The sequence below is a fragment of the Thermobia domestica genome, chromosome 8 (genome assembly GCF_964235325.1).
Source record: "Thermobia domestica chromosome 8, izTheDome1.hap1.1, whole genome shotgun sequence".
NCBI lineage: Eukaryota > Metazoa > Arthropoda > Insecta > Zygentoma > Lepismatidae > Thermobia > Thermobia domestica.
In genome coordinates, this window is record NC_137461.1 from 265963663 (window position 1) to 265989696 (window position 26034).

General features: G+C 36.9%; 1 protein-coding gene across 1 annotated transcript in view; it reads left to right on the plus strand.

Moving 5' to 3' along the window:
• Nucleotides 1–2766: 2766 nt before the first annotated feature.
• LOC145692565 (uncharacterized) overlaps nucleotides 2767–26034 on the plus strand; it is a 52432-nt gene continuing 29164 nt past the window's right edge. Inside the window, exon 1 of the mRNA XM_081767874.1 lies at nucleotides 2767–4050. Coding sequence (XP_081624000.1) covers nucleotides 2767–4050 — 1284 coding nt within the window. The remainder of the gene's footprint in view (nucleotides 4051–26034) is intronic.

Genomic DNA, 26034 nt, shown 5'->3' on the forward strand with positions numbered 1-26034 from the left:
ATTTCAATCTTCTAGGTGCAAAAGTAAGCCCGCCAAAAAAAATATAACGACCATGCCCCATTTTCCCCATATAGAAGTATATTTTTCAAAAAATCCCTGAGACGTCCCTAATTACCCTAGGATAACGATTCGACCGTCATTCTCTTCAGAATGGAACTACCTTTCAGACGGTATGACTCACGTGTCCCATCATGTATGTGAGGCGGGAAAATCCTGAAAAACGGGATTTTGGGGGTAAAAATATCCCTTTTTTAACCCGATCCCCTCTGGTTCCCCCCTGTTTTAACACTGACATCGGAACAAAAAATCTGGTAAATACTACTCGGTGGACTGAATGTTTGTGCAAAATTTCAATCTTCTACGTGAAAAAATAAGCCCGCCAAAAAATAATGAACATAGGCTTCATAAGGGAAATTTTCTATTTCAAAATTATGACATCATCACCTCCTACGTCTGGACGCAGGACGGTCTGAAACCATACTTAATGTCTTCTACAATGTTCCTGGACTTGAAAAACAAAACAAAACAAAACAAAAAAACAAAACAAAAAAAAACGGACGAAAAAGTTTAAATAGAAGAGAAATAACGCAATGTACCATGAAAAACGCGTATGGTACAAAAGTTACCATAAGATCCCCAAAGGGTTAAACAACGAAAGTGTAAGAAGAGATTTAATTTCTTGCTCATGAAGATCTTCAAATTCTGTCTGGAAAATTGTCTGATCAGATTATTTAATAACAAATTTTCAATACAAATAAATAAAAAGGATAATACATATCATTATCATTGTATTAATCATAGCAGTGAATAATGAGGCTTGTTTTGTAGAATTATATTGAATCTGGGGATTAATGAATAACTTACATTTCTAATTCCACACATGCCATTAAATGTATGTTATTATTTTTCGGAAATGAAAGACAGTAAATGCTACAAGCATATGCTATGACTTTTAAAGAAATATGCAATTGCAATATTAGTTGCTTTGAATTTCAATTAAAACGCAATTCCTGTAGCTTTCTTAATTTCACGGGAAGACAAATAACCAATACGTACTCACGAAACGGCAAATATTATATGGTACTATTTTTTCCCCTATGAACCACTAATACATATATACAAATACTTTACATTTCCAAGTGAAACTATATACATTTGAGGGGTCACTTCAAGAAAGTGGGCGGGAGGCAACTGCCCCCTGTTGCCCCCCTAATGGCCGTCCCTACTCATGTTCTTCAGAGGAAGTGGAATTCCCTGAAAGAAAGACAACGAACAAAATTTTCCTGCCTTCTTTTTCTTCATCGGAAGACAATTGAAGAGCTTGGAGGATAAAGGTGTTATGTTACATTTTTTGAAATGTTGCATTCTGGCGGTTCATGCACGTGTTATATATTAATCATGTCACGTAACACCTTATTTAGTGAGTCCTTGTCTGGGTGCAGGTATTTAGAACAGTGATGCCAACCTGTGGGAAAAATCCCAAAATCGTGGGAGTTTTTGACCTTATTTTCTCGGAAAGGGATAATAAGCAGCATATATGGGATTTTTCGAGAAGATCGAAATTTACGGCTTATTCATTTAGATATTGTAAAAAGTGAATAACACAAAGAAATTTAATTTTTAATATTATAACATACTTTTAATTAGTATAACGTGGGAAATTCACACGTAAAATGGGATTTTTCGCCTCTCGACATGGGATTTCATATTGTTTCAGGTTGGCATCACTGATTTAGAAAGGATGAAGGCGGTATGTTAAGGAAAAAAGTTGTGAAAGTCAATTTTCCCGTCATATTCAATTTGTTACATAACACCTTTATCCTCCAAGCGCTTCAATTGTTTATCGAGTCTTGTTCATAGTTCTAGTATATTGAATTCACTGTGTTTTTGTTCATATATATAATGTACTATACAACTCAAAGCTAATTTAGAATAACAAAATAAAAATTGTTAAGCAATTATATTGTGTTTGTTTGTCTATACAAAATACTTTACAGGTAAACAAATCCATAGGAACATAATGATATAAGAAAACATTATTCGCTTTGTAATGGAAAGCAAATGAGTAACAATAATACGATTTTCTCTCGTAATGTTTGCCTTATGAAAACAAGCATCTGAACTGTGAATTTATTGTTGATATGAAATGGGTTTCTAATCTACAATACATACTTATAAGCTGAAGTCTTATGGAATCAAAGTGTAATACCTGTAAAAAAACAAAGTTGTACACAAGCTGAAGAGTCTGTAGGAAACCATTTGCTTTAACACGATGACAAACAAATCTATTGTTATTACTCACCGTTGCATGAAAATAGATATATACATATAATAATTCGTTCCAAGCTTTTAACATTTTTCGATTCACTATATTAACAATAAAATCTAAACATATTTATATGCACTCGGCTCCTGAACATAATATACAGAAAAAGAAACAATGTATAGCACATAGATATTACGTCACAATCTTCCTGTATGCTTCAGTAGAGAATATGAATCTTTATTATTATAGCAGTCTCGCGATGAGAGTTATTACCGTGTGTGGCATACAAGTAAGAAATTACAACTCTCTCTCTCGCTTCAAGGTTTTTCTGCATACCTAAAGAATACTTTAAGACAAAAGAAAAACGTGTTTGTATAGTTCGTTTTGGGTCATCTTTGTCTTGTGTGCGCGATAATAATTCTATAGCGACATCTGACGAGGTGTAAATTCATTTATGTTCTGTGTGGACAAGATCTGTTATTGTCGATGTGAAAGCGGCAATGGGTCGTAGTGTTGCATTTTCATTAAACTATTGTCTAGTTTTTGTGTTGTTTTCAAGCGTTTGGTGGCAATCTCTTGCTCAATTTTCACTCAAAAGTGTGAACAAACCGGGACAAGTTGGACTTAAAGCACAAGCTAACATCAATGGTGCCGCGATTGGAGGAGAATTATCTTTGAAACAACCAAACGTTGGTGATGTATTACCTAAAGCGAGTGCTAGGTTGCTGACTGCACCTAGCGACTCTAGCGGTAAAATTAAGAACTACGTTAAGTCAACAGCGGACAATTTAAATGATGCTGTGAAGAAGAATGTAAACAAAGTTTTGGGTAATGCTCGGGAAGTATCATTTAGGTCTCTACAAGATAATTCGGGAGCATTTGCACAGGGAATTGCGCTTTCAGCACAAAATAACGCAAATTTACCATCTGCTGCTCCGACTTCGGTTAACGTTCAAAATGGTGCTTTTGATACCAATAACAGGTATGGAGAGAGTCCGGGAATGTATCAACAAGTGATGACTAACGGAGGAGTCCTTCCTACCGTCGAACAACCAAATTTCAACAATAGACAAACTAACAATCAACCATCAATGAATACTGTGTTTAATGTTGCTTCTCCATCATTTCAACCTTTTCAAGGAAATTCCGCCGGTATTCAGGTCAATGCAGCAGCTAGACTACCTATTAACGATAATTACCGAAATTTGGATTACGGTGGTGGTGAAACTTACGGCAACAATCAACAGAATTCTCAGTCAGTTTCACAAGGACAACCATCTTCGGGGTTGGCCCTTCAATCTTATGGTCAAGGGTACGGAGTCAATCCTCAAATCGAATTGAATGCAAAATTACCAACAAATTTTGCCCAGGCACTTCAAAACAATGAACGGTCCCAAGCACATGCTTTCTCTATAGGTGATGGAAGAATCCCTGACGGAAATATTAATCAATTACTCAACCTACCATGGGATATTCCTTTCAGAAGGCCTGATGATATAGAGGCTAAAACTAAAAATAAACCAGGAATTTACTACCCATCACCTGGATCCATAAATGCTCCTCCAAGTTCATCTTTGATTGAGGAAAACAGAAACACTTTAGATGTTAAATCGGACCAAAATGTTCGCAACAAACAAGGAACATATTTCCCTGAAAGCCAATCAAATGCTTATTTACAAACGACAAATCGTGAAAAATATGGTAATGAAAGAAGTGCTGCTTACGACATGGAACAAGAAGAATTTGACACAAGCCAAAATTGGCGCAATCGTCTTAGAAAACAGGTAAGTACTGAAATAAGCATGCAATTTGAAAAATAATTATCAAGAAAATACTGTTATATAGCGACCTGAGGCGCAAGTATTCTTTAAAAGCATTTTTTCTGGGATTTTATAAAATTTAGAGTATTAAATATACTAAGCGACGTAAAAACAAAATATAAAAAATCTTCAGCCTGTCTGCATGATTGAATGTGTATACTTCTCTACATTGGACCTTTACAGGAAAAATACATAGCAATTATAATATATGATTATAAGATGACTTTTGAATGAAGGAAATTTCGTTTCTTTATCATTATATTTAATATTTAGAGAATATGGTAGCAGGAAAGAGAGGGAGAGGGCGAAGGAGACTAAAATTAATCGAAGATATCAAAATAAAATTCGTAGGTGAAGACGAAGAGGTTAGTGGAAGCCAGTGGAGCATGGAAGATTCTCAGGTGCGGCGGCAAGTGACCTGCCAATAATGGCAGAATACCTATGATGATGATGATGATGATCTGTCTAATAGAACACACAATTAAACAGTCAATTTTATTTCTTCTGGATGATATCTGATAGAAGGGTAACATGTGATCACATATAAATGGACATTCAGACTGCACACGCAGATGAATTTCCGGTAAAATGTGGTCGCACGTGTACTAAATACGTTCCTGTAGGTACCTTATATAGCAAGATTTCTCAGTATACTTCAAGTAGTTCAGACTTAATCACAGATAAAAATGAAGGGGTGTGAGGTGAGATGATCTAGGCAACCATGACAAATCCCTTTCCCTAGGAGTTGTGCATTGAGTTATTGTCGCATACAAACGTCATAGTGAGAAGGGGTCTCCTAATTTGTAAAAGAAGAAGAAAAGTTACATTCTAGGTTCATAAGAGAATTAAACGTATGTGTCTGTAGGAGCATCAGGTGTCATTCAGATAGTACTGATTAAAAAAAAAAAAAAAAACTGGAACAATGCTGCAGGTGCATCATATGACCATGGGTGTCGTTAGCCGGGGGTCCGAGGGGGCGTGTTGCCCCCAGATTTTAGTAAAATGTATTTGAAGAAACTAAGACAACATTGCATATATAACTTTTGTCGAAAAAAGGATTTTGATTTTGATTCTTTCGACCCCCTCCAGATTTAAAAAAGCTAACGACGCCAGTAATATGATACCTGCCATTAGTGGATTATGATTCTTACTCGCGTCAGCACAGTTCGGATTACTATCACACTACGTACCGAAAATTATACTGATTGATTGCCTTATTCATACAGAAATAGGCCTTGTCGCTGAATAGATTTACACATATACACGAGAGATCCAGTTCGTAATAGAAGGGCCCACGGTGGCTCTGTAGTTTAGCATTCACCTCTGGTGCCTGAGGTCCTTGATTCGATCCTATTTCCTAATTACACACGTTGTCTTTGCTCGAAATCTTACAAATCACTTCCAATAAACTGGAATATATTAATTAAATTTGTTAAATTCCTCCTAAATGAGAACATCCCAGTGAATAATTGTCAATTTGATTTATTTTAAGAGCTGCGGTGGCTCAGGGGTAGAGCGTTCATCTCTGGTGCGTAGGGTCCCCTGGTTCGATTCCCGTTCAAGCCAAGTGAACTTGTGGTGGACAAACATCGTGTGCGTAATATTTCTCGGGGTTCTCCTGTTTTCTCCCACTTTCTTCATTTTACCATTTCATTCAATTCTCATCATCACCGTCTCCTTTAGCCTAGCCACATAATTGCGTGACGTAAAACTGAAAGATATTTTATTTTTGATTTAAGTTGTACTTGCTTCATGACGTTTGACCGTCTACCAGACCCCTAGCAACGGGTGGTTAGGTGGTGGGGCTCCCTAAATTTTAACTGGGCCCCTAAAATTTTCACATTAGGCTTGTAAATGAATTATAATATGGTGATGAACTATAATATGGTTGGATCAGGCCCTCCTAACTTCTACCGCCCCCCTACATTTTTGGGCTGGGTACGGGCCTGTTATTTATTTATTATGCTATTGAAACTGGACATTTCATTAATGAGCTAAACCCTTAGGTAGAGAGGATTCTACATTAGCAGAAATTCTACCGTGACTTACACGAAACGATATTCGGAAAGAAAATAATTACATAGTATTAAAATTAATAAACGAAAATAAGCACAAAAGTCACTGTTAAATTCCAGCATTTATAAAGCTCTAAAATAAATCTTCCTTCACGAGCTTGCTTGAACATCCTCAATTTTGTTCGGAGACAGTTTTCATGATACATATTACACATTTGTCTACTATAGTTATGCTATTGCTAGTGACAGAAGAAAAACGAAATATCCAAGACAACAGAAAAGCAAAATTTGTATCGATGGCGCTACTGGACACACAAAGAAAAAATATTAAATTTATTTATAGATCAAGGATCGTATAAAATATAGGATCTGCCCTTACAACAAAATCTTGAAGCCATACGTCACAGTTTCGCCACTCCTACTCTGCCCACTCCACCCAATAGGATCGCAATCTTTTGAGCCAACAAACATGGCGGAAACGAAAGTAGCCAATCAGACGATGGCGGAAACGAGAGTAGCCAATCAGACGTGCCGATGCTCGGTTGTTTTTTGGCTTCATTATTTAATAGGATGAAGATACATATGGGCAGATCCTCTATTTATAACATCCTTGGTATAGATATTTCTACCTCGGGCTTCAGAAGGCTAAGCAATCTCTTTTCAAGTTATGTTGATACAACAGTCCAACATTTTATAATCATTATTCAATTCTTGAAGTACAAATCTAATATATATATAGTACCGTACATCTATAAAAATGAGTAGCAGTGAAATGTGTACACCACGTGAAGGAATTTGGTTTGTATTACATGATATTATCTCAGTTAATAATGGAACCATAATCGGTAGCACATTTCTACCCCCTTTTGGTTCTAATGGAGAGATTAAAGTGGAGAGGGATTATATTTTTGGAACATTTAATTCATTGCAGAAATACACTTCTCGTTGTCTGTTACGGGAGCACGCTGGGTCAGTAGTACACCGCTACCCTCTGATGCGTAGGGTTCCTGGTTTGATCCACGGTTAGGGATGCGCACGAGACGAGTCGAGACAGGATTTTCCTGACAAAATTCGAGTCGAGACACGGCTCTTCCAATAGAGAAATATAGGCCTACATTTTTCGAGTCGAGACATCACTTTTACAGCACATTTGCGAGACGAGACAACCACAAATCTTGTCTCGTGCGCATCCCTATCCACGGTCAAGTAAGATTGTGGCGGACAACATCGTGTAAGTGGGTTTTTCTTGGGGTACTCCCTTTTCCTTCCACATTCTCATTCTATCATTTCTACTATCATCATTCCCTTGCTTTTATCATCCGTCTTCCTTAGCTTAAAGGGCATAAACGTGGCAGAGGTGGTTTTCCTTAAAACAGTATCTGCAGTATCGAGTGAAAATTAAGCAATCGACACATTCTTCTTTTGCATGAAATACCGTTATCGTTACTCACCTTCATGCTTTCACTATGGAGCCACTATGCTCGGCATTTTTAGCTGGATTTCTTGCACGTAAGGTCTAATAACGGTATTTAAGAATAACTAACATTGTCTACGGGCCGTACCTTTAACTTTTTGATATACGTATTTCATTTCTTTTATAAATACTGTAAAAACAACTACAAACTTAGATATAGCTAATTTTATTGAAAAAAATGAAATAAAATCTTTGAGTTTTACTTCCCACAGTTATGCCGGCTAGGCTAAATGAGACGTTGATGATGAGAAATGAATGAAATGGTGGAATGAAGAAAGTAGGAGGAAACGGGAGAACCCCAAGAAAACCCACGCACACGGTATTTGTTCACCACAAAGTTCACTTGGAAGGGGGCTGGGATCAAACCCGGTAACTTTCATTGAAATTGTCTCTTTACGTTTCATATGACTTAAGTACATCAATTAACAAGAATTTTTATGATGATTTATCTTGCATTTATTGTTAATACATAAGAACAAATTAGATATACATTCTTTATACATTAGATTCTCAATAACAGAAACTAATCTGTTACGGACTACACGCCATATTATTGGAAATTGGTCATAGAATTGGCAAAAGAGATACCTTGTGTATTTCGTCAATGTATTGAATCTGGAAATAAAGCGCCTCAAGGAGATTTCGAGATAATAGAGCCAGTCTAACGTATGGAAAACAAGATCAATAGCATAGGAATCGAAATCCATGTTTCGGAATCCTAAGGTACTCACGCAACAATTTTTACAGAGGAGGTTTGGCTACGGGCATATAATTTCAACAACTACCTTTATAAAAATTGTTGTGGAAGCACCACAGGATTTTGAAACATGGATATTTGGATAGGGCACATACTAGTTCTTAAGTGAAGTCTTGACCCGACTACGGTAAATTCCATAATTTCTGAGCTATGGACCTTTAAAGTTCGTTTTTTCGTGTTTTCGGTACCCTATAACTCCGAAAGGAAGCATTTGTGCACCCAAGTTGATCTATACTTTTCGTCTTATCTTGGTATCAGAAATCACCTTCCAAACGTTGTAGGGTTGTTTTGAAACACCCTGTATAAACGGATTAAACTGAGAACTTCCTCGTCTTTTTCTTTTAAAGTCGGTTAATGTATCATAAAGAGACATTTTTTCTTCTCTTTTGAAACTATAGACATCACGATATAGTTACTTAAATTTTCACATAATAAAACATTATTATACTGTATTTAATAGAAGTATAGTTTTAAATGTTTGTAATCTAATATAATGTTGAATTTAATATCCCATTGTGAATATTAATAGCATATTATCTGAAATAACAGATTATAATAAGAAGTAAAGATTTGTAAGAGCATTGAATACCAATAATGTTTTTGTTTGTTAAGATTTGGGTAATACTATTATAGCTAGTAAAGTATCATACACTTGCAAGTACCATCATTATTACTGTTATTTATGTATTATTCGCATAGCGTACATGTAGACAGTTCTTTGGATACCATAACTATCTGTAGTATATCGTTAAGTAATAACCGTATCCACCTTTAACATAATCTCCAACGATTTGTTTCACTGTTAAAGAAACATATTTTTCAGAACCAACTATCACCGTCAGGGCCGTTTAATAGGTTTCATGGATCCCCAAACGTATCTTTCAGAGGCCTAACTGTCGCAAACTCTAATTTTATCAAGATAGCCAAGTAATAATTTAAAAAATCGTTATATTCCTGTATTATCAGTGGATTAAATCTTGTTTTTGTCACAAGAGCGAAAATTTCAAACTTGAAAAAAAAAAAAAAAATCACAATTGAATGAAAACATAATTCATGGGGACCTCGACATTTATCAGGGTATCATTATCGTCTTTATAGACGGCCTTGATACCATGTCATTAGCATCACACAAATTAATTTTACGCATGTAATATTCAAGGGCGCCGATTTCTTTGTAAATTTGGGGGTAGGCATTCAGATGCAGAAGGTATATATATATGAAGATTTTAAGACAAATTGCACTCAAATTATGCCAAATCTTGTACACTTATAAATACAATAGAGGGCCCACATGACCTTTGGGGGGCCCCCTCAGCCCCCCGGGATTGGCACCTTGGTAATATTCTTACATCTTTTCACTTCTGACTGATGATAGGAGAGAAGAATGTCATGATCGTCAAGAAAAAAAATCGAAATCACCAGATTTAAAACGCTTTATGGGGTGCTAGATGCCCAAAAAGTATTTTTTTTTATGTTTGTTCGTTCGTCTCGATGTACACCCCTTCCCCCTCCCACACGTCTAGAGTTCATATTTATCAGAATATAAATTTAAGTTTATAGTTTTTGTTTGAAATTATCCAACGAGAATTCAAATTTTCCTTCTACTTCCAAAAAATGGTGTATTTACTGGAACGATTTTGTTTATATTTCGTAAAAATGGTAAATTTAAAATCCAGAACAGTTAAATTGTTCTTGAAGGTGGGTGCTCTTTCGGAAAAGTTTACCGAAAACTGAACCGGCGACTTTGTTCTTAATTTCGTATATAATTATCTCATTAACAGTCCTGTAACATAGTATAACCAATATCTCATTAAAAATCCTTAAAGACTATCTATCTATCTTTGAGTTTTATATCCCACAGTTATGCCGGCTAGGCAAAAGGAGACGGTGATGATGAGAAATGAAGAAAAAATGCTGTAATGAAGAAATTGGGAGGGAACGAGAGAACTCCCTCACAAACTCCCACACACGGTGTTTGTTCACCACAAAGTTCACCTGGCGTGAACTGGGATCGAACCAGAGACCCCGTGCACCAGAGCTGGCCTTAAAAACTATTTTGCTCTTGCAAATTGAGATTGTTTTTACGACAATTCTCTCCAAAACGACTAAAGCAATTTTATTTTGTACATAAATATGCCATTAACAATCTTATAATATAGCAGCAGCCATTTTATTGAGAAAAATCGGTAAGGGGAAATTTGTTGTTGAGAATTAGTTGTTTTTACAAGAGCCTAAAAAATCGAGTTCGGGAATTTTGTTCATAATAGACAATTAAAATACTATAACTAACAGTTCTACACAGAAAGAAATGATTATGTTAATATACTCAATTTTAACACAAGATCATTATTTCACTTTAGCGTGTTATTTCAACACAAATTGTCTGGTATTGAGGTTAACACAAACCAGTATTTTCAACGTAAATACTTCTGTAACGTGTTATTTCAACACCAATTGGGTCGCGGTGGCTCTGTGGTAGAGCGTTCACCTCTGACGCATGGGGTCCTTAGTACGATTCCAACTCGCACCAAGTGAATTTTGTGGTGGACAAACTCCATGTGCGTGTTTTTTCTCGGGGTTCTCCCGTTTCCTCCCACTTTCTTCATTCTACCATTTTCTTTATTTCTCATAATCACTGTCTCCTTTTGCCTAACAGGCATAACCGTGGGACGTAAAAATAAGATTTTTCAACACCAATTGTCTGGTATTGAGGTTAACACAGGCCAGTGCTTTCAGCATAACTACTACTTTACCGTATTATTTCAACAGCAAGGGTCTGGTGTTATGGTTAACACAGGCCCGTGGTGCTGTTTTTACAAACCCGATATTGGATGGTGTTAAATTAGACAATGATGCTAATTTTACAGCTTGAAAATAACAACTGGGGGCAATGTTAAAGAACTAGGAGGATAAACAGAGGAATGCAAAAATAGGAACAGCGATGCGGTTTTCTTTCAGTATATATCCTGTGTTGTTAGTAAGAAATTAGCTCTCATGTTGAACGAAAGCCATTACGGTACTACTATTGGTAACCGTGTTATTCGTCAGTGATCAGCCGAAATTTTCTTTGCTAAGAACAGTGACTTGAACAGAGGCATCATAACCGCTTCAATAACCTATATGCCAGACAAATACATCTATGTTGTAGCTTTTAGTGTGCACAGTGCCTTTCAGGGATATAGTAGATATCCAGGTAATTGACATTGAGAATTTGTTTGGGTTATTATTTTGAGTTATGAACAAAGCTTTACGCCTTATGCTTCACGTTTATACCAAGTAACAAACAAAGTAATATATTTTGTGCAATATTCACGAAAATAGCTTTGTGAGTATATTAATTTAATGGCAAAATTTACATTAGCAGAAGGGCTATATTTTTGTTTTCGACGTTCTCACCCCTGTTCTCGGCGATTTTAATTCATAAAGACACTTCAAAACTGCACTAAGCGAAGGACATTTGAAACTGCATTTGATTATTTTACTGGTTATTTTGCGATATTCTTCTTTCATTCAGGCAGAGTGATTGCCAAACCCAATATTAAAATTCTACGATGTTCTTCCTCGCCAACTGTATTTCATTTCTCGTAACCACTTGTACATAATTTATGCTACATGCTTATCTCACTACTATACCTCATACTAAACGATTACCATTCTTCGTAATAGTAATTTCTGTTTGGTTAGAAAGAAAATGTTTTTTTTTTTTCTTATAAACTTAGTTGTTCACTGACTATATAGAAAACAGCACTAACGGTGTGCTATTAAGCAGGGGTAAAAGTGAGGAACAACGCAGTAGGAGGTCGTTCTCCCACTTTGTAAAAATATCTATGGCGTTTCTCTACTTCCTAAAAAAATACAATGGGCTAAGATAGGTACGGGGGACGGCGAGACGACACGTGTCTTTTACCTTTTCGGATCCACTTTTACCCCTGCTATTAAAATCATTCCAGTCTACAAGCCATCATGCTTGTTAGTTAATTGGACCCCTACTATTTTAACAATTTACTTGAACACTCGATAGACCTTCCTCATGGATAAGCGGTTAGCGTGCATGTCTTTGAGGTGGGAAACTTGGGAATCGATTCCCGGCAGAAGCTCATGAGGTTCGGATCCCATGTCATGCTGTAGATTCTTGTCTCATTCAGACTCGTTGCTGAACCTAACACAAAATCTTAAATAAAATCAAATCAATTAACCCGAAATTCGACTGAGTTGAAGTATCACCAGGCATGTTTCATAATTTATCAGAACTAGAGTAACAAAGAGCCATTATGCTGAATTAACAGCACTATTTTTTTTACTGTGTACAATATTGTTAAAAATAAAATATTACCTGGGAAAATGTAAGCATAGAACTTTAGCAGACTTAAAACGAAATAAGGTTTTACTGAGTCAAAGGTAGGCATCTCAAAACGCGATGCGTGATAACACATAATTCTTATTGTAATTTTTATAGTTCCGACTCTCTTAACTCCCATTCTTATAATGAAGAAGGTACAAAAGAGAACAGCAATTAGCTAATGTAAACAGAATCGGACAACATAGTCGGTTTCTACTAGATTCAGTTACAAGCAGAACATGAATCAGACGCTCCACCTTCTTGTGTAAATCCTACCCGGTTGTCATCGCAATACAAACTGAGTAGGCAGTTATCAACATTCGAATTGACGAACAGCAGGAGGAAGAAATGTGAAATATTATTGCCCTAAGTAGTCTAATAAGAAGAGAAACGTTTCCTGATTGCGATCACAGATCTCAAATGCCAACATACACAGTGGCGTAGCAGCTGCTCCCGCAACCCCCGCAGTGCGGGGGGGGCCCCGAGGTATAGGGGGCCCCGAAGTCTTGCAATGAATAAAGATTTAAAGAAGTAGAACCTAAACCTTACTTCTATAGGCTTTACAACTAGGGCCCCTTCTCCATACTTTGCGGGGCCTGCAAAAGTGTGCTACGCCACTGAACATACACATAGACAAATTTTAAGACTTCGAGTTTCAATCAGTAATGGTTTTCGCATAATTTGCTGATCACAACGCAACGAACACAAAGACATACAATAAGCAATTATAAATTCTATACCGATTATCGCACACTAAATGCAAATTTTGCGTTGCGTTGTCCCAAACCATTATGGAATGAGGCTTTTCATCTGAGAAAAGTCGAAGAAGTTATTCCTGTCAATTCGGAGTGGAATGTAGTGCAAACAGGACAAATTATATCGCCGAATGGAACAGGAAACTGCAACTTCGGCAATTCCCTTCTCTGACGTGCCTGTCAAGAGTCCAGATGCAAGCCCAATTGTGCTTTCGGACTCCTGGACCTTCTCCGGACTGTGGAAAGCCTTAAGAGGCCTCATCACTGCGAAATTAAAATACCGCTAATTTTACAGTAATTATGTAATATCTTCAAATAGATAAAAGATAATCGAAAAGTGGAACAAGAGCTCCCTAGACAGTATTATTTTGCGTGAGATACCGTTATCACGACTCATTTATCTGCTTTCGATTTCCAGTCATTTAGAAAATCGGCATTTATTTTCGCGTTTCTAAATAACAGCAAACGAAAAGCTACTAGGTGCCTCGTGATAACGGTACCTCATGCAAAATAAAATCGTCTAGGGAGGTCTTGTTCTACTTTTCGATTATCTTTTATCTATTTGAAGATATCACATAATTACTGTAAAATTAGCGGTATTTTAATTTCGCAGTGATACAGACTCTTAAAGAGGAGTGAGATGGGGTACCCATGGTTCAGTTGCAACGCAGTCCCCTGCAATGGAAACTCCGATGCAGGGGAATACTCATTAGAAGTGGCCTGCAGATCGAACACAACCGGTGGTGGAAACACGGCATTTCTTGGGTGAGTGGCACTGTCAATTTGGGTTCAATTATAGCAGTATTTTGTATACATCATCGACATTGACTCATGAAATGGCATGGTATGATCGCGAGAGAGTGATACAGATGGGACAGTGCTGCATAGTATGAAATAATTTTTTTTTCAAGTGTAAATGACTAGATTGGAATTAGGCCTATATTTTGAAATTCTTTTTACTGCAAAAAATTAATTATATTTGGGCCAATACGGTATGTCTGCGAGTTTATCCAACATTAAGTGTAAGTTTAATCGAAAATAAAATGTGAGGTCCCGGTGGCTCACAAGTAAGGTTTCCCAGGTGACACACGCCGATTTTAATCAAACTTCACACGTTTGTAGAACAGCAAAAAATAAGCGACACGTATTTTTTTTATAGCGGCCCATATGCATATTTAGGCGGTATAATAGGGCTGTCAAATTGGGACAACAAAACATACTTTAGGTAATAGCGTGAAAACGAGAAGAGATAGCCAAACGTTGTAAAGGAGCAAGTTGTCATGACACGATAAGCATTTCAATAACACATAACGCTTCCACGGGGATAACCAACAACATCCGCAAATGGACCAATCACGGATGAAAAGCAGTCACAGAGCTTTATCTATTACGCGAAATCCAAATAACGTAGGTAAGAATAAAAAATGATAAAGAATAAGTGATACGTGTTTTTTCGTTTTAGCAAGATGAGACAAAAAACGTAAATAGATGCATCGTTATCTCAATGTCGAAAGATTGGAGAACTGGGAATATAAAGATGTGAACGCCTGTATGAGAGGCAACCTGTCAATCAGTGTTGTAGAACTGGTTGCAGGTGACAGGTAGAATCCTGCTCGAGAGATAAATACCAAACCTGGCCTTGTTGTTCAATGGTTGATATGTTCTATCAATTAGTAGTTAGTGATTACGAACAGTTCAACGCTCATGATCAGTAATTTAAAAGCCACCCAACAGTAAACGAAATTACCCCCTTCCTGTAAGAATCGGCCGTATAAGATAGTAATACATTGATATTGTTTTGCAACAAGCCCCGTTGTAGGGATAAATAGGCCCCTTGCGAGATACTAAACAACATATCGAATACAATTGAACAGGTTGACAAAAATAGACAATTCATAGTCACATGCATATGAGCATGCATTTAAACCAAAACACATGGATATGTTACACAAGCACTATTTTCGGTAATATACTGTATGTTGAACCATAGCCGGCTGCCATTTAACAGAATGTAGCGTAATGTCGAATATTGTATGGAACAAATATAAGCAATTGTAGTAAATATTCGTCATACAAATGATTATTATTCAAACCGGACATGAGGCTAATAGAACTTCCTTGACATAAGCAACTAGCAGCGTTCACCCCGCTTCGCTGGGGTCACCCCGGAACGCAATAAACTTTGTTACTTAGATAATTTTTACTTTTTCGCTTTCAAGTGATATGATAAAAACCATAGAAGATTGCAGTAAATGTTAACATTATATCGCCTGTCATTTATGTTAACCCGCCGAGTGACACGGTCATGTGGGTTGCATATAAATACGGTTAGATTTAGCTATGATGAGCTAACAAAGGATTTCTACGTTATGGACACTTGAATGGTCAATTATCTCAAGACACTGGTAATTGAAAATTAAAGTGATATGATAAAAACCATCTAGGGTCCAAATCTTAATAACCCCCCAAAAATGAAAGAAATTGGTTCAGCCGTATTAGCGTGATGAGCTAACAAAGGATTTGTACGTTCTCTTTTATATATATAGATATAAAAACGATATTAAATGATTCATATTAAATGTCGATGCACAAATCAGCAAGTTCTCTGGTCGAAGCATTGTCTGTTGTACCCGTGGCCCGAACTTTCCCTGAGGTTCTTTTAAGACGATGAGCATAGGCGACAGTAGCTTTCCATTGGCAGATACGATTGGTTGTATCGTGTAACTGTGTGTCGTCGCAGACAGAGACTGCACATTTGCGTAGACCTGTTTCTCTTCACGCATTGTCAGACATCTACCCGAATGAAATTCCAAATTGAATCCACTCTGATCTGTATTATACACATTCTCTGCGCCATGAGAATTTCATACATGAGCGAACGCTTTGCACGAACCTACTAGCATTATCATGTATATCTTTGGATTGTTCTGCGCTATTGTACGTGACATATTTTGTAATTTTCCGTGACACGGTATGATGACGCCTTTTAAACTGCCATAGGCATTTCTTTGACGCTTTAAAGCCGTCGAATCCCACAGTTTGACTAGCTTCTATAGCCCAACGTCGTAAGTTTGTGTCATGAATTATAAGATTTTTGCATTAGCAGTACGAAATTTCTCATATACGATTGCATCAATATGCGTCTCTTGTTCATAATTTGTTCCACCGTCATGCAACTGTCTTTCCCATTTATAAAGGTCATTACTACTTTTGACGAACTTGAACCTATGTTTTACAGTTTCAAACGACAGACACTTCTTCTTTCCACTTTTCCAAAACTGCACTGCCTTCACTTTATATTATGTATCTACAGCTTCGCTGGTGCTCCCTTTCTCCGCAATACCGACGTTGTATTGTGATAATCCTTCTCTTCGTTGCTTTCTGTGTCATCTTCACTAGCGAGTGAAGAAGCGACGTCATGTACGTTATTATCACTAAATACCAGATCATCTATAACGTCCACTTCGGTATTACAACCTTTCCTGAAACTTTCCAGGACATCAACAAGTATATACTTTATTTCCATTTCATATTCGGTTTTTAGAGTGTTCACACGTTTTGTTTATTTGTATGCATCCATTAACATATCCAGCACATTGTGCGGATTTACATACGTCATTTTCACAACACTGCAAACAATAGCATACCACTTACACACACCTCATGCTGACAACTTCACAACACACGGATTCATGTGTTCAGGACTTCTACCGGTATCTTTACATGGATTATACACACAAACACATATATATCTACGTATAGGATGCACAAACGTTCGGCACAAACCGGTTGTCTATTAGTTTCAATACACAACTGTGCCCCCACTTCCACTGTACGGCTTCCGTGTTTGATGTAGCCATACACTACAAGGTAATACCCAATTTTCGCCGCATTTCTGGTTCTGCTTCTTTACACTACAATGTCCTTGAGCCAATGTCTCTCTTCTGGCGTGTCTGCAACCAGTTCTACAACACTGATTGACAGGTTGCCTCTCATACAGGCGTTCACATCTTTATATTCCCAGTTCTCCAATCTTTCGACATTGAGATAACGATGCATCTATTTACGTTTTTTGTCTCATCTTGCTAAAACGAAAAAACACGTATCACTTATTCTTTATCATTCTTTATTCTTACCTACGTTATTTGGATTTCGCGTAATAGATAAAGCTCTGTGACTGCTTTTCATCCGTGATTGGTCCATTTGCGGATGTTGTTGGTTATCCCCGTGGAAGCGTTATGTGTTATTGAAATGCTTATCATGTCATGACAACTTGCTCCTTTACAACGTTTGGCTATCTCTTCTCGTTTTCGCGCTATTACCTAAAGTATGTTTTGTTCTCCCAATTTGACAGCCCTATTATACCGCCTAAATATGCATATGGGCCGCTATAAAAAAATACGTGTCGCTTATTTTTTGCTGTTCTACAAACGTGGGAAGTTTGATTAAAATCGGCGTGTATCACCTGGGAAACCTTACTTGTCAGTGATAGAGCCCTCTCTTCTGGCGCATGGAGTCCTTAGTTCGATCCCAGCTCCACCAAGTGGGCTTTTGGTAAGAAACACCGTGTGCGTAAGTTTTCTTGGGGTTCTCCCATTTTCTCTCACTTTCTTCATTCCTTACACTTATTCCCATCATTCCCATTATTACATCATCCCCACTTATCATCACTCCTTCCTTAAACTGTGCATAAACGTGAGACGTTAACTTAAAAAAAAGAAGAAGAAGAAGAAGGAAAAGAAAATTATTTTGTATTTATGAATGATGAATATGCAATATCAGACTGTAGGAATTTCTCCATTATTAATCTACGCTTGCTGACTGTTTATACAAAATAATAATCATTTTGGTGTATTTAGATTTTACTTGATATAAAGTTTAAAATATACCCTAGTAGCAAGAAAGCTTTCGGCAAGTTGGCACGTGCTTGGCTTTTGGCTTTCTACACTTATACTTGAAATGCATGCTTTCATACAATCTGCCTTTTGTTGTACTTGCAAGCGATGCTTTACACCCTTCGCAGAGCGTCATAGCATCACTGGCCGTTCATTGGCTATTGATTTATCGCCAGCGTAAAACGCTTACCTCAAGCTGGAATGAAATAGGGATGGCCGGATCCGGATCTGGCCGGATCCGAAGATCCGGATCTGATTGGGTCCGGATCTGGATCCGGATTTCGAATCTCGGATCTGGATCGGGATCTCGGATCTAGATCCGGATCTCGGATTTCGGATCTAGATCCGGGTCTCGGATTTCGGATCTGGATCCGGATCTCGGATCTCGAATCTGGGTTCGAAATTCGGATCTCAGATCTTGATTCTTATCCAAACCCACATCCCACCCAAATTATGATAAACTTGAATATCTAAAAATCGCCGAAAGTAATTTCACGAAGTCCTGACAGTGAAGATGAGAACATAAAATTAAGACGAATATTGACAAGTCTATTTGTCTCCTTCATTCTACTCTAAAGATCAAATGCTTGGCTTACTTAAAAAAAAATGATCCGGATGAGAGTTCGAATGTCGAATCTAGGTCCACTCGGTTGCAGGACCGAGGTGAAATACATACATATATATATTTGAAACCGGAGTACAAAACCCGAATATTTAAAATTACTCAATACACCTATTTCATTGACAGTTAAAAAAACATAAACAGTTAAGACAAGTATTGATTAGTTTTTACGTATATTTATCTTGCTCAGTCTGCTCAAAATATCAAATATATATCTTACAATTAGATTTAATAATTATTTAGTAAATCACAATATGAGCCCCGAGAATAAACTATGAATGTTGGTGCCCCTTATCTAGATTTGAAATTTCGGATTCATACATAGAATCAGGCTGAAATATAAATATTTGAGATCTGGAAACCGAAACATGTGCTAGTACCAAGATCGTAGTCGTTTGTACCTAGGTAATGCGAGCGGAAGGCACTTGCACTAATTCCGCATGTAGTTTAGGGAACACGAGTAACTAAAAACAGATAAATATTCTTTTTCAGGGGTAAGTCGCGCTTTAACATGACTTTTCATGAGTGTTGTGTTCAAATATGAAAACTGTAATGACAACTTGTTTGAAATCAAGTCCTTTTCATTTTTAACAATAAAGTTAGGTACTTGGGGAAAAATTAGCAAGGCGCATTTCACTGATTAGGGTGCTGATTCTTATGGAAGCTTTCACTTGAACCAGAAGATTTCCTCATGTGGATATCGGATTGCCACAATTCACCTTGCTGAAAGACGTGGATTATCAGAAGGTCGGCCAAGATTCTTTTGAACTTTGCCTGTAGACTGCTTCTGGTCTCAATTATTCCCGTATAACAAGACTAACCATATATATAGTTGGTTCGAAATGAGTTAAAATATCACTAATTGACCTTAAGGGGATAATCGTGATTTAAATATTCGTAAATCAGAAGAGATGTGAAAGTTTAAGCGTTAAAATAAATCCCATAATTCCGGAATAGAGAGATTTATATGCAACCTAATGATATCGATAAGACTCTTTATGTAACATTTTCAAACCTAAGATTAACAGTTATCTTCTTGAAGAGGGTTTACGGCAACATAGAATATTATAAATCCAATTATTATAAGTAGTACCTCTGACAGCCCCGCATTTCACATTACCATCGCCCTTCATCCTGACAAGTGGGCAATTCACTTACCCACAATGACTTTTCAGGCATTCCAGTGACATCAATATCTCAGTTTGGGTTTGGGATCATGCTTCGGTGAACCTTGACTATCACCATCAGCAGCTATTAGAGAATCAGAATTTATTTCTGTATTAGATAATGTGGGTAACTATAGCTTTTCGTCTATAGAAGTCGGAGAGTGTATGGTATTATCGCAGGAAATATTTCATACATAAGACTTAGATTGTCAGTATTTAGGAGCAACTTTTAAAATAATCAGTTACTTTAAATGTGCTACAGATTAGCCGATAAAACCCGACAACCATTGTCGAGTGGTCTGCGGCATTAGGCTGTGGATCGTTTACTGTGAATGTCTTGGATTCAAATCCCACTTCGGGCATAGGTGTTTTTAACTGTCCTCGTTTACTTCTATGTCTGTGTGGTGTCGTAATGGTTACAGTGTAATCCGTGCAAAGCGTTCAACAGGTTAAATAATCTGATAAAAAGCTGTTACCTTTTTATATATAAAAAACAGTGGTTAGCGCGTGCTTTCGGTGCCCGTGGTCATGGGTTCAATTTCCGGAGAGGCACTCAACAATTTCGATGTTGACCCAGCATCGTGAGGACAATTGGGGAGTTATCTTAAGTAAGAGATAGAGGACTCCAGTCCAGAAAGTCGGCATTAGGGACTTTAGGTGTCGATGCGTTGATTACACATTTCCACTTTGAACGTAAGCCCGCTGGTAGGAACCAAAGGACTGTCGTGCCAAGAATTTAGTTTGTTTTAATTATCATAAATGCCTTCTTAATTATTAAATTTTCTCCAATATTTTCTTTTCAACCAGTTTGCGAAACTCAGAGCTAGCTACTTGTTTTCTTTGTAATTCATGATCATAGTTAGCACAACTAATCACTAAGGAAAAACAATCTTTTCAATAAAATTCGCCTCGCGTCTTTCGTAGCTCTAAGTTTAGTAATTTTTAGCTTTTTTTTTTTTTAAAAAAAACTGAATGGCGTTTTATCACTTTCCCCTCGCTTTCCCTATTTTCTTCTGGTTTTACCTATGTTTCTTTTGCACGGACATTGCGCCTATATGCACATGCTTAGTGTGTTTGTTTACAAAAGCGGGCCATTTTCCTGCCACTATAGAAAGTAAGAGTGCCCTGTATCAGAGAAATATTAATTGACGTATGTAAGTGAATGTATCTATGATGAAGTCATAATTTATCAATTTTTTCATCGTACATACTTTCCTCATCCTCATTAATCTCTTCACCCCCGCTTCCTGAATTCCAGTTCTGGTATTCTTTCTTGAGCAAGGCCTATTTAATGGGGGACTGATGTCTCATGTAGGCTTATTAACTATAACATCAGCAATAAAGAAAGTAGGGTTTAATTTGCACTAATTTTAGAACATTGCGTTAATTAAATAATAATAATAATACGGAGCGAACTCAGGCTACTTGTTATGATTCTTGCTTCTCAATTGGATAATACCGGGTTCGAATTCGGAGACCAGCCATCCTGACTGAGGATTTTCCAGGGTTGTTCCTCAGTTATACTGGGCAAATGCTAGGTTAGTACCTTGATCTAAGGCTCTGGAGACCTTCCTTCCATTCCTTTTCCAATGTTTTCATCTGTTGATTGCTACAGTGTAAAGTGTCCTCTGAGGATGTATCTGGTAGCTTATAGTAAATAAACAATAACGACGTAATATATCTTCACGAAACGTGTGGGTTAATTTAACTACAGCCTTACAGTCCCAATAGATAGCTAAAGTTTTAATATCAATTTTCTGACTTTTAAATACTATTTTCATATTGTTTCAGCTTTCAATTTTCTCATGTATGTTCCACCGAGAATTAAACCTGAGATCACATGAACAAATGCGAATATGTTAAATATTTTTGAACACTTTAATATACAAAACACAAAACGCTTCAATGGTACGATGCATGGATATGTTTTGGTTACGTCCTGCAATGTATGATTAAAGAAACCTGGAGAGTGAAGAAAAAATAACAAATCTCTTTTATATTTACTCCTTCAACAAACTCCTGACCTCAGAAGGGCAAGCCATAAGTTAGGTAATAAAGTCATACAACGGACACTCTTATTAATACTAATAATACCACACAACCATATCGCTCTTCTGAAATTCTCGTGTGTATGTTTAAAAATCTACTGTTGTCACACGCAAACCAGTCTATATTTTTTGTTGTATCTTCGAAGTGAAAGATATTCATTATTACATTTGTTGATGGTTGGACTCTAGTGAGTCAGAAACTACTATTAATAAAGAATTTGTTTTGTCCAGTATTCCTGCGATTAGAAGGGTCTTATCTAAAAGATATTTCATTTGTATATGAGAAAATAAGAAAGTTTATTTTCTAAGAATAAAATAAATATTTTCAATGTGAAGCTAACATTAAGTTTCGAAGAGGAGCTAAACAGAAGAATTTTTTACCATTTACATCTGTTTTCAGACAATTCAGTATACTCTGAAATGGGAAGAAGTCAAACTTGGAAACATTTTACTAAAGAGACTTCGATGTAAATATTGCAAAGTTAAAATAAAATAAAGAACAAAGGTAGCACAAACGTGTTATGGAAACATTTAAAAGCACAGCAACCTACTATATTAGTGAATCTGAAAAAAGTTTTGACGAATTTTAGATATTCAATTTTATCATCACAATTTCAGATGTAGGTTTGGATACGAATCAAGATATGAGCTTCGAATTTCGGATCCAGATCCGAGATCCGGATCCGAGGTTCGAATCCGAGATCCGGATCTAGGTCCGGATCCGGCAAGAATGAAACACTGAATACAAGGTTGCCCCCATGTAACTTCCTTGCACGTTTTCCAATCAAGCTGGACGCAAGTTTGCCGAACTTGCAATTCAAGCTTACAGCAAGCGGTTTGCAAGTTGTCTCTGCTGCTAGGGTAGAGTTAATTTATTCATTCCGTTGTGAAATTTAATCACTTCAATTAAACACAGACAGTTAATAAGCTACGTAATTCATTCTTCATAAATACGTACATACATTAATAAGAGTAAAGTTTATAAACGATACTTTTATATCTGAAGAAAGAAGTATTAACTTTCTAAAAATATTTTTAGAGCCATCTAACGAGTGAGGTATGGATTAATTAGGTAATTAATTATTCTTGCAGTGTTATTTCTTCTACATATAGTCAGTATTGTAATAATATCAGGTTCTGTATCTTTAAACATATTACGTGATTGAATTTTTGTGTTGTTGTATTAGCTCTATTAAAAGGTATTTGCGACAAATGTTGTTATGAAACAATCGACTTACCTAAAATTTCGATTTGCGCAAAGAACAACAGAGTCATTTCAGATTTTGCTTGGGATTGGGGAGTGGGGGACACCCTATATGTCAGTAGATCCACAAGTTTTTCAATGGTATGTTATTATCTTACGGATTAAATGTATATAAATGTTAAACTGAGGAGGGGCAATTGCCTTCCTCCCTGGAGTCCCAAATAACGCCCCTAGCAAAGAACCTTGAAACGATTTATTTACGTATGTTGAGGATTGTCTGTATTGTAAGCAGTGGTTTGAGATGGCGTGGCGTGGGTCAATGAAAACTTGATCCACTGACCCACCACCCTTCCTGACCCACTCTGACCCACTATGATCTACCATCCACGGTGACCCATCATGAACCACTCTGGTCCATTGTGACCAACTCCGACCCTCTAAAACCCATTGTCATCATCTCTGATTCATGATCTTACGCCCTCTTTTCCACTTGGTTAAAAAGTTTACACTTGTAATAAAACAAGGCTGTGAAATTATCACTAATCGGAGTTGGAATTTCTATGGTCAATCGCTCAAGCACCGCTCTGTTACAATACCGGTGAAACTAACCTTTACAATATACAATGGTAAAATGTTTGTCAAGGGCCAAATTGCGGTGAATTTCAATTTAAGTATCATATATAATTATTTCCTTGTTGATTTACAAACACTTTTCAGTGAAAATAGAACGAAGTATGAAAGTCTCAAATCAAGGTATAGTAGACCAATGTAAAGAAAAAACAGTGTAAAATTTTCCATATAATTAAGCATCCCGTACAAATTTAAAATACCCGTGTAATTAAGCTTACAGTAGAAATTTTATGTCCATTTTTCTCACAATTTTGTGGCTTCATTGCCTTATGCTCTGAACGCTTTATATAATAAACACAAGCGTCAGCAATTATTTTAATAGAAAGTAGTAGATATAAAATGCGAAGCACTGTAGTTTTTGTTTCTTAACTAATATCGATCGTTTTCGATTATTTTTACAAATCAAATTACCACCAATAATCATCATCACCGATATAGAAAATATCCCCCACCCTAATAAAAGATATTTAAAAAATGCTAGGACATATACTGTTTATTTTTAATAAAGAGCTATATACTGATTTCAGCTCTAAGTTGAACGGCTTGTGAGATATTCAATTCTTCGCAAAAATTCGGACCCCCCCCCTTATGATATGTATTGTAAAGAAAATTATAACACGTATACGCATATGAAAACTTCCTAGTTGGGATTGGGGCCTAATTAGGCCTATATACCAAAAGTCATTTCATTTGACTTTACAATTTGACCGTGATGATCACGCACACATAGTTATATTCAATGTTTTAATAATAATTCATATATATTTCAAAAAATATAGTGATTCAAAATTATATATTTTCCAGTAGTCAGCCCCTCTAAAAACTCACAGGCTATAGGGATGCGCACGATACGAGACACATTTTGTAAAATTCGAGACGAGTCGAGACAAACGTATTTCTTTTATTTTTAATATTATTTTCAAGAAGGTATTCACTTAGAAACAGCCTTGAAACCAATTCCAGCATTTATTACTTTAGAAAGGTACAGAACGCATAAACTTATAGTTAATCTTTCGAGATCAAGTTTTAATTTTCAGCTCATTTCAGTTAATTAAAACTAATAATTAATGTCCCCGGAATTTACGAGAATTAGGTGACCTGTATGTGCACATGTGGTGCCAACTCTCTCCAGTGACTTATCAAGGATCATTGCGTCCATACCAAGACGAATGCCAAATGTTTACATAATGAAAAGTTGGTAGGTAGTCATAATATTCTGGGTTCTGGCTGATGTGCGCGTAGATTTTAACTCTTATCTTTTGTCTCGACTCGAATTTCGAGATGTATCGTCTCGAATTCGAGTCGAGTCGAGACATGAGTCAAGACAGAAACATATTTTCGAGTCGAGACTATATTTTCTCGAGACGAGTAGAGACAGGCTTAAATATCGACTCGACTCGACTTGTGCGCATCCCTAACAGGCTGTGTCTGAAAAGCCAAGTAGTAACTCCTATTGCTATTATTACAATTGCACATATCAATAACCAAAAGTGCCTGAAGTTCTTTTTTCAATAGAAACAAAGGAAAAAAGAAGGAAAAGGGAGGCTTTGAAAGTAAAACGTAGACAAATTCACCAGCGTCGCAGTGAATTCGGTGGGTCACAGTGGGTCACGTCATGTTGACCCACGACTCACTGACCCACTTACAAATCTTGACCCATTTGACGCACTGACCTACCGACCCACTGACCCCCTTCATCTCTGGACTGGGTTAGGAGGTGCGGAGTCCAGCCAGTTTTCGCACACACAGACACACACACACACACACAACTATATCTATTTAAATACTTTTCGGGCCCTCGTCTATAGACTAGTGGTGGACACAAAAAACGGTTTTTCGGTTTTCTCCAAAACTGGTTTCGGTTTTCTTCAAAACCGGATCGGTTTTCACTGAAACCGGTTATGGGTTTTCTCAAAAACCGGTTCGGTTTTTCACCGTATCTGGTTTCGGTTTTCTTTAAAACCGGTTCCGGTGTTTTCCAAAATTTGTTCTATTTCTGACCAGAATAGTGTTTCGTTGCTCTTCGGAAACCGAATCTGTTTC